Consider the following 18,115-nt stretch of genomic DNA (forward strand, 5'->3'; position numbering starts at 1 on the left):
TGCATACTGTAATTTGCAAAAGTTAAAATTTTTAAAATAATGCCCTTCAATTTAAATCCAGGAGACAGTCAAAATGTATATTTTGACAAAAGGTTAAAAAGTTAAAAGTAAGACAACACTTTTTTTTCCATAGGCAGAAGAAATCACAAGTTGTTGTTTATGAAAACTGTGTCATTAGATGCATTGGATCCACGGGCCTTTGATAACAACAATTATTGCTACTTTGTTGTTTCTCTATGACTTGGACATAACAATGTTGAGAGATATGAATGAACGAAAAGTTCATATAAACCCACGAACAATCTGCGCACGGTCTTGTTTAATGCTAAAAACAAGAAATTGACAGCCGAAACACGAAACGCAGTTTATAGTATTCCATGCAATTCTTGCTCAGCGGTATACATAGGACAAACGTCAAAAAGAATCTCAACATGTGTACAGGAACATCGCAACGCCGTCAGAAGAAAGGACGCACTATCTTTGATATATGCACATACTAAATCGACAGGACACACATTCAACTGGGACAACGTAAAAGTAAAATTTAAGGCCAGTACTAAAAGTGCCAGAGAGTTGGCTGAGTCTTGGCTATCAGATGAAAACGCCATCGACAGACACTTGGACATAAATCCAGCATATGCCAACTTAAGAAGGACATGTACACAATAATTAAACTATACAAGTCCCCCCCCCACCCATTGATCATACTGACTTAGTCACCTCTACCCACCCCCCACTGAATGTGTTGCTATATATTGCCTTTGATTCTTGTAAGTCTAAGCATTATCCTCTGATGAAGACCCCTGATAGGGGTTGAAAGCTCAGGAATGAAAAAAAAACAAAAAAAAACAAACTATTTTATGATACGTGATTCTTTTTTCTCCCTTCGTGGATCTCCAGCTGCAAAATATATATATATATATATATATATATATATATATATATATATATATATATATATATATATATACATATGTACAGTATATATATATATATATATATATATATATATATATATATATATATATATATATATATATGTCTTTCTGATAAAAATATTAAAAAGTACTTTTCATTCCACTGGTTGTTATCAGCTCTTCTTTGACTTTATGCAGTTTGAAAAATTAATGTTTATCAATTATTGCCCAGAGGATAAATGAGATCCTTAAAATAACAAGGGGCAAACCAACAAGTAAGTTAGTGCAGCTCTTGGACTGCAGCTATTTCATATACAGCATACACAGCAGCAAAGAGGACATATAACATAAAAAATGGTTCATTTTCTCAAAAGTAGGAATGTAGTAATAATGCACAGCTGAGTAACACTTATATATTTGAGTTTACTGAACATAAAATCCTAAAAAATGTCTTAACTTAATAAATGTAAGTAGTTACACATTTTTATTTGGTCTGTTTTTAGTGGTATTTTTATTCCTGCCTCTATTTCAAAAATGATTCCTGATCTTATGCATTACCTGTGTGACATCCGTATTGTAATTCCATGTTATCACAACAGTCTCATCACCAAATTCTCAACCAAGATCGTCCTCTGAATCCCATGCAATTGTATCTGCCTCTTCTGCATTGAGTTCTGCAATATCTTCAGAAGATTCAGGAGAGATGTGTACACTTGTCAGATCAATACTTTCAAAACAGAAGTTGGAGAAATCATCAGAGGATTGGAGAGTATCATTCCAAATGCTGTCATCATCATCACATGAGTTTGGGTCCTGTCTTTTTCAGTGTGAAGTATTTTACTGTCTTCTGGGGTTGAATGAGAATAATGTGATTTCCGCTGGCATTGAGCTCCAACAGTCTCAAAGAGTACCCTTTGTTTTTTGCAACTGAAAATGAACATTCTGCAGAAAATAAAAACAAAATGCGTTAGTACCAAAAGCTTAGTAAGAATAAAGAACTACATTTATTTTGGAATGTTCATACCATTAAATGGATCTAACCACACATAAACAACAAAGACCTGAAAAATAATTGCATCCTAGAGAAGCGATAGCACATGCAAAAAGTTCCAGAGAAGCACTGGAGTGATTGCCGGCACAAAATGCAACTTTGTTTTATAAAGTTCATGTGGATTAACTTATTACTTAAAGTTGATTCTATCTCCGTTAATGTTCCCCATCATCATCATTACTGTATTTATTATGAATGCTTCTAATATCACAAACCTGTTCACTGGTTCCACTGTCAGATGCATGTCTGTGCTCCACCACATCTGTGATTAAATCATCTGCAATAGTTTCAGTCAACAGCGGATCCACTTCTTCTGTTGTGCTGACAGATGAATACACAGAAGATTCCTTATCTGAGGACTCATCTACTTCAGATGATTCATCTGTTAAAGGTGCATCTTCTTTTGTGCAAATGTAAAATCTGAACAACTTCAGTTTGGTTTGTTCATAAAATGTGCCAACCGTAACATCCATAGGAATCTACTTTCTTTTAAAATCACAGACATCAAAAGTAAAGTCTTCAATTCTTCCTTTAGTTGAATGCCCATTTGGGAAAAACAGCTCCTTTCCTGTTTCCAAAACCTGAGAAACAATTGTTGTCTTTTCAACTGTGGCATGTCTTGTTCCTCCACCATTTCTGGTCCTCACTTGGTGGTATTCATTACTACTAAAATGAAGCCACCCAATTTCAATCTTCCTTGAGGTCTTTTCTCCTGCATTATTTTGCTGTCTTTCCATCATGTCACCTTGCTTTTGAATCACAGATGATGTACCACACAAGGCTCCTTTTGTCTTTGATTTCTTTTTCTGTGGTCCTATTTCATCTGTTAATTTTTGTAAAAGAGTCTCTTTATCAGTGCTGCACTTTGCTTGTTGACAGAAGGAGAGGACAGCAACTTTGTCACCATATCAAGAGATATATTTTGCCATTTGTTCATCGTTCATGATGGACAGCACTGCCTTGTCTATCTGTAAATTTGAAATATCAGATGTAATACTGTTAGTTTAAATATGAATTATAAAAACACACCTGCGTGGATGCACATGCACGCACACAGAAAGATCCATATTCGGAACATTTCATTTCAACTAGTGGTGGGACCATTCAAAATAATCCCAGATTGAGAATTTATAGTGAGGAATCTCAAAGAGAGCTGGCCACCTTACAAAATTCATTATACGCCTTTTCATTTTCCAGAAATCTACTGTTGTTGTCTTTGCGATTTACAAGAGAATTTAAGGTGTAATTAAAGTCAGTTTGTCATTTAACATAAGAAGAACACCTTAGGTATTTACAGTACATTAATTTATCCTGGTCATGCTAATGTTTCAATCAAGGACAGTGCTTCTCAGTCACTGGTCTACAAAAAAATATTTTTTGTTTGATACTGGGAACTTCAGAGCATCTCTTTATCAAGTTTTTTACACTGATTTCATATATGAATTCAGAATTAAGATAGCACATCAGGTTTTTCAAATACAAATTACTGACATTTAGACACTTTTGAATATCAATATAATATATCAACACGATATCTGGAGTTTGGATCATGTCCCACCAAAATTGTATTGATGTGTTTATTCTGAAATCAAACCAGAAATCGATACCAGAGACACACTAAAGCATATTTATGTCAATTTACCTCAATATAAAAGTGAGTTCAGCGTGCGCAAAAATGTTGGAGGCACTCGCTTTGGTGCTTGTACTGCAAATCTGTCTCTCTTGCAAGAACCAACAGTAGTCAACCATCATGCTCGGAGTGAATTTTTCCCGATATCAGTTTTCCATCACCTTTATATCTTGATGAAATCTTTCCCCATGCTCATCTCTGACATTGCTTAGATTTGGTTGAAAAAAGTCGAGATGAGAATGTAAAAAATGCATCTTCAGTGGCATTCTGGTTCCCGTAAGCTAATATACTTTCAGCATATTCTCCACAAGCTCAGTATAATTTTCTGCTCTGTGACTGTCAAGAAAATTCTGGACAACCTGCACGAATAAGGGTGCTGATTCAGTTGGCTTCAGTTTCTTTTTGAACTCATTGTCAAGCATCAGTTCACGTATCTCAGGGCCAACAAAACACCTTCCTTAGTTTTGGATTCACTTTGCTCGAGACCAAACTTATTTCTTAAATGCTGAAACGCATCGCCTTTACTGTCCAGTCACCCTAGTTGTCCAAGACCTGGAACATCATAACTAAAAAATGGGACGTGCTGGACGAAAATGGTTTTCACATTTGGAGTCAGCAAGTGAAATTTGTTAAAGTACAGGTAAAAGAATCCCAGTAGCAAAATGTTTGTTGACCATTGTAATCAGCTTAGTGCTGTAATTGCCCGAGTTGTATATATTGCGTTTTATTTAGATCTGACCAAGATTAAAATTCAGACCAAGAGAGAACTTTTGCTAAATTATATTTGTAAATTTGATCAGAATTAAATAAATGATGGGTATAGCAGCCTCTATAGCGTGTGTCATACTGTGTTAGTTAGCTACAAGGTAGCGTTAAGTTAATGTTTCTTAACTTAGTAAACTAGAAAATTACATAAATTGACATAAAGAAAATGAAGACTTTCCAAAATACAGTTTTAAGATAACGTGAACGACGATAGCTATGTGGTTACTGAACTGTCACACTGAGTCTTGTTGTTTGACATTAACATTTGGTTCAAAATATATACAAGCACTTAAGATAATGAAAGGAATTTCAGCCCACCTGGTCTCTTTGCTTGTTCGCGATGTCCTGTTCTGGGACGTCTCTCGACCACAAGAAATCTAACAAACCCTCCTCCATGACTCTTCAGTCTTTGGTGTATCAGAACCGAAGCGCTCCATTTGTCATTTTTATCTTCTCCTCTGCTGTCTCTGCATTTGCTGGCGAGCACTGTTACTGCTGCCCCTCAGTGCAGTTATCAACAGCTAATTAACCTAACCTACTGAGGCCAAGCACAGAAAAGCTAACACAACGTGTGTCCCATCCTTGTCGTTTATATGGTGAGCAAATGACCTGGAAGTATATTTGCCTTGAAACGTTTTGCGAGATATCGAAAAAGTGAATCTTTTTTTTTTTCACCCATTAATTTTATGTCCCCTCTCGGGCTCCGTACAAAACATTCAATTATTCAACTCAAAATTATATATCGAGCACATCTGTCTCATTTAAAATTGTCTAAAATGTTTCCAGGGCAAGATTCAACCTGCGAACGTTGCAGTCAAGTTCCAGCCTCACTAGGTCACATGTTCTGGGTGTGCACCAAATTAACATCATTCTGGACCAAAATCTTTAAATGCCTTTCAGAAACCTTTGGTGTCACAATCCCTCCTAACTATTTGAAATTGCTAAAAATCAAATTCTCACAAATCCCCCCTAATCCACTAACAGCTGTGTTTGGTATACTCTCAGATGGACTTAACGTGGAGAAGGACAAACAAACTGTGATTGCCTTTACTACACTACTGGCACGTAGACTTATCTTGCTCAATAACTCACTTATTGTGAATCAGTGGGTATCTGATTTTATATGCTATTTAAAACTGGAATAAATCTAATTCTCACTTAGAGGATCTGTGCAAAACCTGTCAGGATCTAATCAATAACATTTTAGAATAAGCTTTTAAATTGGAGATGAAGGCTCTCTCCTATCTTTTACTCTATTTATTAATTTATTTATTTACTTATTTTTACTAGCTTAAAGCTTTACTCTGCTGGCCTCACTCTCTTTCTCAGGGGTGGGGTTGGGGTTGATTTGTTTTTAACCTTTTTTTTTGTAAAACTTGAGTTATTTGTATGGAATGTTATTTTATTTTAATAAAAATCAATAAAATTAAATAAAAAAGTGTCAAAACATTTATGTCAGAAATTGTAATTACTTAAACATGCATGTTTATGTTTAGGTGTGATCATAGTACAGTAATTGCTTTATAGGAAAACCGGTTACCCAGCCTGCTGTGTCAAGTATAGCTCAAATCAGATTATGCTTTACTTCTACATCTTTATAGAACATATTGTTTTCAGTTTTGTTTGCCATATTTGTCACAGGCCATTCAGCCCAACAAAGCTCACAGGTTCTATCAACTTAATTCTTCTAAAACAACATCAAGTTGAGCTTTGAAAGTCCCTAAAGTCCTACTGTTGACCACAATACTTGGAAGCTTATTCCAAGTGTTCTGTGGTTCTCTCTGTGAAGAAAAAGTTCCTAATATGTGCATGAAATTTAGCCTAAAGAAGTTTCCAACTGTGTCCCCATGTTCTTGAGGAACTCATTTTAAAATAACAGTCTCGATCCACTGGACTTATTCCCTTCATGATTTTAAACACTTCAATCATGTCTCATCTTAATCTTCTTTTGCTTAAATTGTAAAAGGCTCAGCTCTTTTAATCTTTTCCTCATAATTCATCCCTTGTACCCTGGAATGAGAAGTTCTGTCTCATACTATTGGATGCACTACCAGCAGTATTGCGATTGCATATCTCGAAGGTTGATTAGCATGGTCCATATATGGTGGTTTCAGGGTGAATTGGGTGATGTTTGAGGGATTTTCACGAATGCAGAGTTACAAAACATTTGGAGTTGATAAAGGGTAAAAGGCACATATTTTCTCTCTCAAAACCACTCTAAGGTATATAAATGAGGTCCCCAGGCATGAGATTTAAACCCAGCATTTTGGAACTATGGAGTAGTGGTGTTAACTACTTACTTACTGCTCCATCACTAATGTTCTGCCACAAAAATTAAAGACAGAAAACAAAATAAGCACAAAGGATCAGAGATGAAAGCTAAAGGTTACAAAAAGCCATGATCAAAAGCCGAAACTGAAACCAAATGCCACACCCCAATACCTAAACTTTTACAGTAATTCAAAAGTTTAAGTGTGGACTTCAGAAAAGATTTCCAAAAACCTGATGCACAAGAATTGTTTGAGATTATCTGAAACTTGGAGAAAAAGAGTAGCATGTTGCCATTTTATATCTGCAAGGAGCCATGAAGGTTAAAATCATTGAATAAATTTGAGATTCACAGACCAAATGGCTTTCTTTTCTGATTGTTATTTTGTTCTTTCTGACTGAATTACCAGAACCACATATAAAATTTATTTACAATCTGAGTACTCATAGTATTAACAGCAAAGCAAAGTCAAACAGATGTCCAATCCTTGGTGAGCGTGGTGAAGTGCCTGGTGAGAAGTAGATCTACAACCGAAAAATGGTTACTGAAATATTACATGCCTTGCAGGGTTGTTTGTTAGATTTCAACCATCTGAAACTGTTTTTTTTATTACCATTTATTCCAAAATAACCCAAATTAAGAACTCCCATTGAAAATCATGCAATTACTGTTCGGGAGTATAGTGCAGTTTACACTTTAACTGAGCAATTTTTAGAACAAAAACCCACAATCTAAAATAGACCCAAGGAAAGATGTCAAATGAATTACAAAAAAATAATTTATTTGATTTTTGCATCATGATTTTATAATGAGAAGGTAGATGGAGCAAACAGCACAATCCAACCACAATCTGTTTTGCCTTGACGAAATTAGAATGGCTCGAGTTCATCATTGTCTGCTGGCTTCTTCACACCGATGACCGTCAGCTGACCTCCATAACATGGCAGCTCCTCGGTAACTTGCACGTGCAGGCATTGAACCTGAACCTGAATGGCAATCACAGAATACCATTAAATGTGCGGCAAGGCCAACATGCGAGGTTACAATAGGAATACCAAGTTTATCCATGCTGAGAGAGCGAAATATCACACTCACATTTACCTTGTGGTACTTGAAAATAACAAACTTTAAATTTACAACTAAGAACTCAAACCCCCCAAGTGCAAGATTTGAATATTGTAAGCAATTCATTCTCTGGAATTTTGTGAATTAAGTCAGATATTTCCTTGAATGTGGTCCCACCAGAATGACACTCAAGCTAACAGAAGGCACGTCAGTCTATTTGTACTCTCAGTTTGCAGAAAAGAGTCATCTACATGCACAAGAAACCACTGAGCAAACATGTTTACCTCGATCAAGTACTTGGTTCCTGCCACCACCTGACCTCTGTATTTTATAGGTTTGAATTGTAGAAAACGCTTGCCTGCCTGCTTTTCAACATCAGGTCGAATCTGTGGAGTTAAAAGCAGTCTGGATTTGTGGGTGTCACAGCATGTTTTCATTCAGATTTACAACTTAGGAAGAACCTCGAAAGGAGCCCACATGAAATTGTTCCTTGCATTTCTTTGCTCTCGTACATACAGTTGTGAGAAAGCTGGTGACATACTTTATGAAGACAGATTTCTAAAATGCAGTATATAAGCACTTAAACATGCATTCCACTTATTACAATGATATGGAGTTTTGTAACATCAACTTTGTGGGTGCACATGAACCGGGCCGCACTATTTCACAGTGGCGTAGTCGGCAGGATGTTCCACCTGGGTCAAGGTGGGGACCTGTATTGATAAAAATGACTGTGAAATAGTACGGCCCGGACACAGACAGGCAGACACATTTACAGCTATCACCACACGTTTATTTACACTATATTATTTACAAGTCCTAAGTGCACCGCCACCAAACCCCCACAGTCTCCCAAAGTCTACGCTTCACTTAGCCACCTCTCTTCGTCTCGGCTTCTTCCCCAGCCGTATCTCTCTCTCTCTCTCTCTTCTCACACACTTCAGGCCTCTCCTTGCCGCCTCCTCTCCAACCCTGTCCACCTCCTCACCCGACTCCCGCCTTGATTGAAGGGAGGTGGCTCCTTAAATAGGCAGGCGGCTGATGACCACACCCGGCCACCTGCCACTATATATATATATATATATATATATATATATATATATATATATATATATATATATATATATATATATATATATATATATACTGTATAAACACCTTTTACTGTCATTATGTTTAAGAAGGCTAAGAGAATGTCAGGTTATATAGCGCCTTGATGTGTGGAGTACAAATCCCAGGAGGTTCTGCTCAAGCTTTATAACACACTGGTGAGGCCTTGTCTGGAGTCCTGTGTGCAGTTTTGGTCTCCAGGCTACAAAAAGGACATAGCAGCACTAGAAAAGGTCCAGAGAAGAGCAACTGGGCTGATTCCAGGGCTAAAGGGTTTGAATTATTAGGAAAGATTAAAAGAACTGATCCTTTATAGTTTAAACAAAAGAAGATTAAGAGGTGACATGACGGAAGTGTTTAAAGTTATGAAGGGAATTAGTCCAGTGGACTGAGACTGTGACTTTAAAACGAGTTCAACAAGAACATAAGAACACAATTGGAAACTTTTAAAAGGGTAAATTTCACACAAACGTTAGGAAGTTCTTTTCATATAGAGAACCACAGACACATGGAATAATTGAGCAAGTGGTGTGGTACAGAGAAGGACTTTAGGGACCTTCAAAACTCGACTTGAAGTTATTTAGGAGAACTAAGTGGATGGAACTGGTGAGCTTTGTTGGGCTGAATGGCCTGTTCTCATCTAGATTGTTCTAAAACAAAAACAAAAAAAAGTCTATCTTAACCAGATGTCTCCAACTGTTTTTCCCCTGAGAGCTACTTTTACAAAATGAAAATGGCCGAGAGCTACTCACTGGCCAGCTTCAGGGCATGTTCCTTAAATCCACCTAGCTAACGAATGAGAAAACAATTGAATTCAACTTTGTTTGATATTTAAAATAAAGTGTTACTTAGGTCTTGATGAGTTTGAGTCCGGATAGTCTCTTAAGTGTATGTCATATTGAAAAGATAGATTGCAATTCAGATTGTGGATTGTGATTTTGTGTTAAAAGATAGATAGATAGATAGATAGATAGATAGATAGATAGATAGATAGATAGATAGATAGATAGATAGATAGATAGATAGATAGATAGATAGATAGATAGATAGATAGATAGATAGATAGATAGATAGATAGATAGATAGATAGATAGATAGATAGATAGATAGATAGATAGATAGATAGATAGATAGATAGATAGATAGATAGATACTTTATTAATCCCAATGGGAAATTCACATTCAAAAGGATCGTGACATGAATTTTTGGAAAGATCGCCCACCCCTAATTTGACTAATCAAGTTTTTAAATTTATGTAGGATTCATTAACCCTTTGGCGAGCTACATGGAAAGGGGTTGCGAGCTACCGGTATCGTGAGCAACGTGTTGGAGACCCCAGATCTAAACTCATAGCCTAGTTAATACACCTCTAAGTTTACAGTATTACAGGTTCATTGGGTTCTTAGTGTTATCTGTACAGAGTGGAGCAAGATTCTTACTTGGATGTGCTAATCAACATCAAACACATTGCACTCTCTAGTACTATTGGTCATGGATGGGCATCAGAGGGTCACCCTCCAAGTTCTTCCAAGGTATGTGATACCACCCAGGACTGAGAGGAGGCACTGCCACTAGCCATCTTGTCTTGTTCTTCCTTCACAGAGCAGAGACAAACCCCCCAATAAGGGCAACCGTCTCCACCCCTTCCAGTCCCTGGGCCTAAAAGCATGACCACCCAGAAGGAGGAGTCACAAGCAACGAGAGCAAAGCAACTCCTCAACCACCTGATGGCAGACAAAGATATCATCATTATTCTGGCCACGTTATTCTGATGGCATCAGTTTCCATTTCATTTTCATGCCTGTCTGTATCATTCCAACATTACACTACTTTTACAAATTCTTTAAACATGCCATATAACAGAGACATATGCATTGCATTTGTCATTCCAACAGATGGCACATCACAAACATTTGTGAGAATGCATTTTATTACTACATGAATTACAAAATGCTTTCTAATAGATAGTGCAATGCAAAAATTAATTAGATTTCAATATGACTTAGAAGGGTAGCACAGCTTATATATTAATAAAACAACAGAAATACAGAGACACTTCTGTACAAACCATGAGGATGTTCCATCATTGCTTGAATTTTCAGGTGCTCAGAGGCATAGCAAGGGTTTTCAGCGCCCGGGGACAACTAAAGATTTCGCGCCCCCTCCTGTTTGCCAAAATGCAATGAGGAACATCAATTCGGCACCCCCGGATGCTTTGCCTGGGGACAGATGTCCCCCCTTGCCCCCACCTAGCTATGCCACTGCAGGTGCTGGCCTACTGCCATTCTATTCATTCTTTCATTTTTCTACAGGTAGCTAGCTTACTGTGGTGTGTATTCCTCTACTTTATAGCTCCTCTCACTTTCAGAAAAAATATTAAATGGTATTTAAAACAATTTAGGCTATTGGATATTATAGTATATATTAGCATGCCAGAATTTTATTATATTGCAGGAACCACAATTTTCATGATTGATGAGGCTTTGGTGATTATTGTAGTAAAGAATTCTCATCCATTTACCATTCTGGATGATGTCGGATTTAGAGAGTTTGTTGGCGTCTCAGATCCAACCTTTATCCTTCCATCCCGACAAATTTTGAACAGTACGGTGGAAAGAAATTTAAAGAGGAAAAAGAGGAGGCAAAAGGCCATAGCAGTGATTCTAACCACTGACATGTGGACATCCATACATATAGGATGTGTACTTAGAAGTCACATGTCATTTATTTAGTGAAAAGGATGAGCCATTAACTGTGTTATTGGGAGAAGGGAAATTCTCTAAACGCCATATTGTCCAAAGGATTTTGATAATCATTACTATTAACTCTAAAAAATATATATAAATATTGATGCACTGGTTGTTTTGTCTGTGCTCCAGTCTCACACTTTCACTTTACTTATAACACCAACTTTTCTAGTTGGCTCAGGTGCACCGTACTTTTAATAAAGTTTTTAGAGATCTATACCGTTTTTCCACACTGCACAGTATTTTTGCCCATCAACTCACGTATACTACAGCCAAGCACAGCATTGCAAAACTGCGGGTGTCTGTGAGGGTTCATCTGTCTGTCTACATGTGGGTCTGCCAAAGAGAGGAACAGAGACAGACGGACATGGCAGAACCATTTGAACACACGTGGGGTGCATCTCCCAACAGAGCTGAGAGTACTTCATTCTACATACACCCACCAAAAGAGTAGCACCTAAGCAATGCTAGGTATGTTAAAAAGGTGGATGTGATTGATTCCAAAGCTGTTGCAATTTCTGAAAACTGATACCCCATCATCCATTTCAACAGCAACAGCTAAAGGAAGTTTTTCTAGGCTACGTTTAATTAAGTTCCTACTCAAACATCTGTGTGGATGAGAACAGCTCTCTGATATTCTGATTCTGCCTAGAAAGACATTACTATTAGAAGAGCTATAAGAACAATGAAGTCTCTACAATCTATCAAAACATTAGCTCTTCAAGGATGATTTCCCTAAAATACCCAAGAGCTGACAAATTATACGAGACAAAATTGTACTATTGATTTTTTCCCATGCTGAGATCTCAGTAAATATAAAAAGGTGCCTCCCATAACGTTGGGGACAAAGACACATTTTCCTTGATTTAGCCCTCTGCTCCACAGTCTAAAATTACAAATCAAACAATTCAGACATTGTGACTAAAGTGCACATTGCAGACTTTCATTTAAGAGGATTTAAATGCATTTCAGTCACACTGTGCGGAAATGACAACGTTTTTTCTACATGGTCCTCCCATTTCAGGGCACCATAATGTTTTGGACAATTGGTGTCACAGGTGTTTGTGATTCCTCAGGTGGGTTTCATGGCTTCATATGATATCTCAGCTTGCTTCTACCCTTTGGAGTCTGTGGTTGTCAATGTTCAACAGGAGGACAAGACCTGTGCCAATCAAAGTCAGAGAAGCAATTATGAGGCTGAAAAACCAGACATCGGTAAAACATTAGGATGACCAAAATCAACTTCCAGGAATGTCATTAAGAAAAAATAATGCACTGGTGAGCGCTGTAATCACATTGGGACTGGTAGGCCAAGACAGACCTCCACTGCTGATGACAGAAGAATCCTCACTGTGGTAAAGAAAAAGCCCCAAACGCCTGTCTGACAGATCAGAAACAATCTTCAGGTTAGAGATGACTATCAGCAGAAGACTTCATGAACAGAAATACAGAAGACACACTGCAAGACATAAACCACTTGTTAAACACAAACACAGGATGGCCAGATTACAGTTGCGAAAAAGCAATTAAGAAAAAGCCTTCTGAATTCTGGAGAAAGGCCTTGTGTACAGACAAAACAAAGATGAACCTTCATCAGAGTGATGGAAAGGGCTAAGTGTGGATTTGAAAAGGACCTGCCCAAGATCCAAAGCAGACCACCTCATTTGTTAAACATGGTGCTGGGGGTGTTATGGCTTGGGCATGTATGGCTGCCACAGACCCTGACACACTTCTCTTCACTGCTGATGGTGGTGACACAATGAATTCTGAGGTATACAAAAACATCTGACCTGCTCAAGGTCCACTAAATGCCCCCAAACTCATTGGATGGCACTTCATCCCACCACAAGATAATGATCCAAGCATACTGCAGTGGCAACAGAGGAGTTTTTCAAAGCTAAAAAATGGAAAATTCTTGAATGGCCAAGCCAGTCACCTGATTTAAATTCATTTGAGCAGATCTTCAATATGCTGAACAGAAACATTAAGGGGACAAGCCCCCAAAACAAGCAGGAGCTGAAGATGGCTGCATGAGAGGCTTGGCATAGCAACACCAGAGAAGATCTTCAGCACTGGGTGATGCATATGAGTTGCAGATTTAAAGCAGTTATTGCATGTAAGGGACATGTGACAAAGAACTAAATATGAGATCGGCTTTAATAGACCTGACATTGCTGCGTGCCAACCATTATGGTGCCCTGAAATGGGGGTAGGGGGGGGAATCATGTAGAAAAAGTATTGCCATTTCTACACGGCAAATCCCCTTATCTGAAAGTCAGTAGTGTGCACTGTAACAACACATGAATTGTTTAATTTGTACTGTGGAGCAGAGGGGTAAAGCAAGGAAAAAAAAATCCATCTATGCCCCCTATATTAAGGATGGCACTGAATATACTCACATACATTTACTCTTCCTTGGTTAAGGTCTAATGCTCAAAAAAGACTAGCGATCAGTGGTATATAAGGATCTGTTCTAGTGGCTTCCTAAATACAGAATTTGACACACAATAGGGGCTTTATTGAGGGAAAAAAAATGTAGACATCCTGTGATGTGAACTCCTGCTGTCCTGGTCCATTTGGTGTTTCATGTAACTAGATGAGAATTCTTTAATTTGCCATTTTGCCTTATGTGTTATATATCTTATATTAAGAAAATAAATTATATGCAGTGCAGAGGAGGTGTAGCACACTTTTTGATAATTGAACATACTTAACAATAATGGACAAACATACTTTTTGCTGCTTTGTGGATATTGTTTGTAATGCTTCTAACACTGTGCTCAGACATTTAAAAAGACAGATAAAAGTGGGTACTAACCTAGGATTATGCCCCTTCTCCCCTTTTGAACTACTGCCCACCAAAAGATCCGTACATCATGCACAATTAAAAATTATGGCTGTTTAATGTTATTACATGGTCCCTTACTGGGTTGTGCTGTTCCTCGTAGAACTATTGTATGACAATTCAGCATTTTCATTCTGGAAGGGGTTCTTTCCATATGACGTCGGTTCTGTGTGCTTTGAAACACTTCCGAATATGTAGAAAAACAACTGAAATGTTTTATTGTAGGCCAACTAGCAGAATACTAACAGATTGAGTAAGCCTGCATTATTGTATGAAATAAGAGTCCATTTAAAATTGTAACCCACTGGTATTTCACAAATCTGTTACCAAGCTATTCATGCGGTTATTCACTTTACGGTGCCTTTTTTCAGATCTAAATAAATTACGGTACTTTCTGGAACCTTAATGTGAATGGATCTTTTAGGAACCAAAAATGGTATAACAATGAAGAACCAATCTGAAACCTTAAAAAAAAAAAAGAGAGAGAGAGAGTGGTCGTTAGGACAAAGGTTATATTATTAACTCATGTCAAGCTTAAAATAGAAAAGCAGAGTCTGCACAGCAGATTTTGTCAGGTCATCTTGATGTGCCTCACACTTATAGATTGAAACTTGTAATCAGTTAATATTGTAAAGATCCAGGTGCTCAGAAAACAGAAAAATGGGCTTAGCACTATTTTGGGAACTGTCTGATGGTTTCTTCCTCGCCCGGACCCGCTACATGGGCCGCTCGTGCACATCTCTCTGGCTTTCTGTGTATTGCTTGCTCCTGCACACACACACGCTGCCAGTCTCGCCCCACCCCACTCATTCTTAGTCAAAAGCAGTGGCGTGCAGGGGGGATTTCAGGGCGCGACAGCCCAGGGCATCCATATTGGGGGGGGGGGGGGTTGGAATGGTATCCGATCCAAAGACTGTTACTTTCTAGGAGAGTCCTGTTTGGAAAATAACTTTAATTTAATATGAACAAATTTAAATTATTTTAGCTTATTCTCAGTGAAGCACTGGGACTTCTAAGTGCTAGAAGCATTGGCCCCGAGCAGCGAAAACAGGCCTTCTCTTGAAAACATTATGTTTATTTCACATAGCACAGGAAATTGAACCTATGAGTCAAACAACCTTGAAAATGGCTTCAGCACGAGATATGTGCTCCACTCTCTCTCCCTCCATCAGTCCCATATGTGCAGTGAACGTGTTATGGGTCATTTGTCCAACGTTGGTGCAGTGAAGTGTTTTTCTGAGACTGAGTTTACCTCCCTTTTTTCATCTGTCATGTTCTTTTTCTAGCTAGTCTAGTAAGGTAAGCCAGAGAAATATGAAGTCTGTGTAGCCAGAGTAAATCTGGGTTATGTTATAATTCTTGCATGTACAGGAGTTCGGTCGGGGTTCTTGACCTTTCACATCCAAGCTTTTTTAAGCACACTAAAGTCAGGCATTGTTATAAACAATGGTGACGACTATACATTATAATATTTTACTATTTTTAATGATGTTTACATACAACGAATTATTACTAAAAAATCTTTAAGAATTCTAAATTCTTTCATAAGGACTTTTCAACCAGCACTGAAAAAGAATTCCTCATAGATGATTTAAAAATGAAGTAGTACAAGTGTTTTCAGAGAGGAAATCTAATTTGGAGAAACGAACTTAAATGAATATATAATTTGAATAAAGTGTTTATTTCTTACTTAATATGCCTTCTTTACCATTCACTTTGACAGCACCTCACCTTTGGGGGCATACAATAAAGGAGTTTGCCCCGGGTATCTTCAAGCCTCTGCATGCCACTGTTCAGATGTAACCCGTCTGCCACACCTGCCTCGATTCCGAGAGACGACTCAACATCTCCACATTGGTTCAAAGGTGGCCACCCAGTCACCCAGACTTTAGCTGCTCTGTCTGCGCCCCATCTCTGCTGCTGTTTCTTGAGGTATCTCAATCACCCCCCACCCTCACGTCAACGTCCTTGCCCATCAGTGGAACGTACACTTCCCAAAGTGCTACTTTATTATCATAAAGTAGGGCAAATTCGGACAACCGAGCTAGTGACCCCAGTCTGCTGCCAAAGAGTGGGAAAGTGGGCTAACTTTACACTCCTTAAATTCATACAAGTTACATCTGTCCCAATTTAATAGATTACACTGACCTGATTACAGATTTCCTTCACATTGTCATCTGCTGGTATGTCGTCCGACCACCCTCCACATATGGGTATCTTGTCCATACCTGCCTGGTGATTTTCAGGAGAAGTTCAGAAAGAAGAGAAATGAATAGAAGTGAAACATCAAAACTGTCAAAGGCAGATATATGTAGAAGGGCGCAACGAACGGAACCTGAGAGGGCAGGTATAGTGGGCGGAGTCCCAAAACATTCCTGTCCAAAACTAGGGCGTGGCCTCAAGTTTAGAGTGCCGTTACTACTGAACAGCACATTACAGCGGGACTAGTTATAAGCAGTAAATCAAACTGATAGTAGTAATACTACTAATAACATTAATACATTTTTTTACATAGCACTTTTCTCATACTTAAATCACTTAATGACTAAAATATACAGCAAACAAGGTACAATTCTAGACTAGATAGATAGATAGATAGATAGATAGATAGATAGATAGATAGATAGATAGATAGATAGATAGATAGATAGATAGATAGATAGATAGATAGATAGATAGATAGATAGATAGATAGATAGATAGATAGATAGATAGATAGATAGATAGATAGATAGATAGATAGATAGATAATTTATTAATCCCAAGGGGAAATTCACAACTAAGTACTAGGTACACAACTAGGTTAGTGTGCCTCTATCTGTCAATTTTCTTTTTTTATCCAGGTGGGTATTTTCTTCAAATGCTCGAGTGTCCTGTCAAATCTCAAAGAGCTCGATCTTAAAAGAGTGGTTTGAAATTTTACTGTGTGTGCGTCAATGTGTCCTCGTAAGATAGGTTCGTGCCTGGTATTGGGTGTGCCTTTCTCCCTCCAGGGGTTCATAAAATCAATGGATAAAGTACATCACCAATTAAGTTTCTCAGGCGTTTTTGATAATTAAGGGTAAACGTGACCTATCAAAAAAAAAGGACAAAACATCTATTTAATAAATTGCAGGTAAATAAATAAACAAGTACTATATGTTCATGTTTGGGAGTGCTACCTAGCCTGCTGTTTCAAGTACAACACAAAGGGAGTTATGAGTTATCTGAAATGTCAATGTCAGACCTTATATGATAACATATTGCTTTCAGTTTTGTTCGCTGTATTTGTCACCTGTTGCTCAAATGTTTGCTTTTTTCCTTTATTTTCCTGGCACTGCTGTATTGAATTTATTTATAATTGTTCACATTTGAAATTTGTTAATTAACAATGGTTTGACGGTGCTTGATTCCTTTCAGGTGAGACAGAATTAGGGGTATGATCAGATCCGGAACACCATTTGGACGAATAGGCATTACCCTAGGGCGCAGATCATAAGGCCCAAATGTTGTTGTGGTTGTTGGGAGAGAGAACCAGACGCACGGGTTAGTCACTGTACCAAACAGTCGGTTGGTGCACTAATAGGCTTGGCTTAGGGCTCAAAACAACCTAGTAGCGGCACTGGGTGTATCTCAAATTGAGCAGGCGGTTGAAAAGAAGTGATGGGCTTCGTGAAAACACTGACATCTAGTAGTTAAAAGAATAGCAGCCGAGATCTCGACACAGCGGCCAGGT

General features: G+C 38.0%; 1 protein-coding gene across 1 annotated transcript in view; it reads right to left on the reverse strand.

The window, feature by feature from the left end:
• The window catches only part of LOC114664714 (cystatin-B-like), a 99,144-nt gene extending 82,503 nt beyond the window's left edge, over positions 1-16,641 (reverse strand). Inside the window, exon 1 of the mRNA XM_028818940.2 lies at positions 16,549-16,641. Within this exon, the coding sequence (XP_028674773.1) occupies positions 16,549-16,626 (78 nt within the window). The 5' untranslated portion in view covers positions 16,627-16,641. The remainder of the gene's footprint in view (positions 1-16,548) is intronic.
• Between the last annotated feature and the right edge of the window lie 1,474 nt (positions 16,642-18,115).

Source organism: Erpetoichthys calabaricus, chromosome 1 (genome assembly GCF_900747795.2).
Source record: "Erpetoichthys calabaricus chromosome 1, fErpCal1.3, whole genome shotgun sequence".
Classification (NCBI taxonomy): domain Eukaryota; kingdom Metazoa; phylum Chordata; class Cladistia; order Polypteriformes; family Polypteridae; genus Erpetoichthys; species Erpetoichthys calabaricus.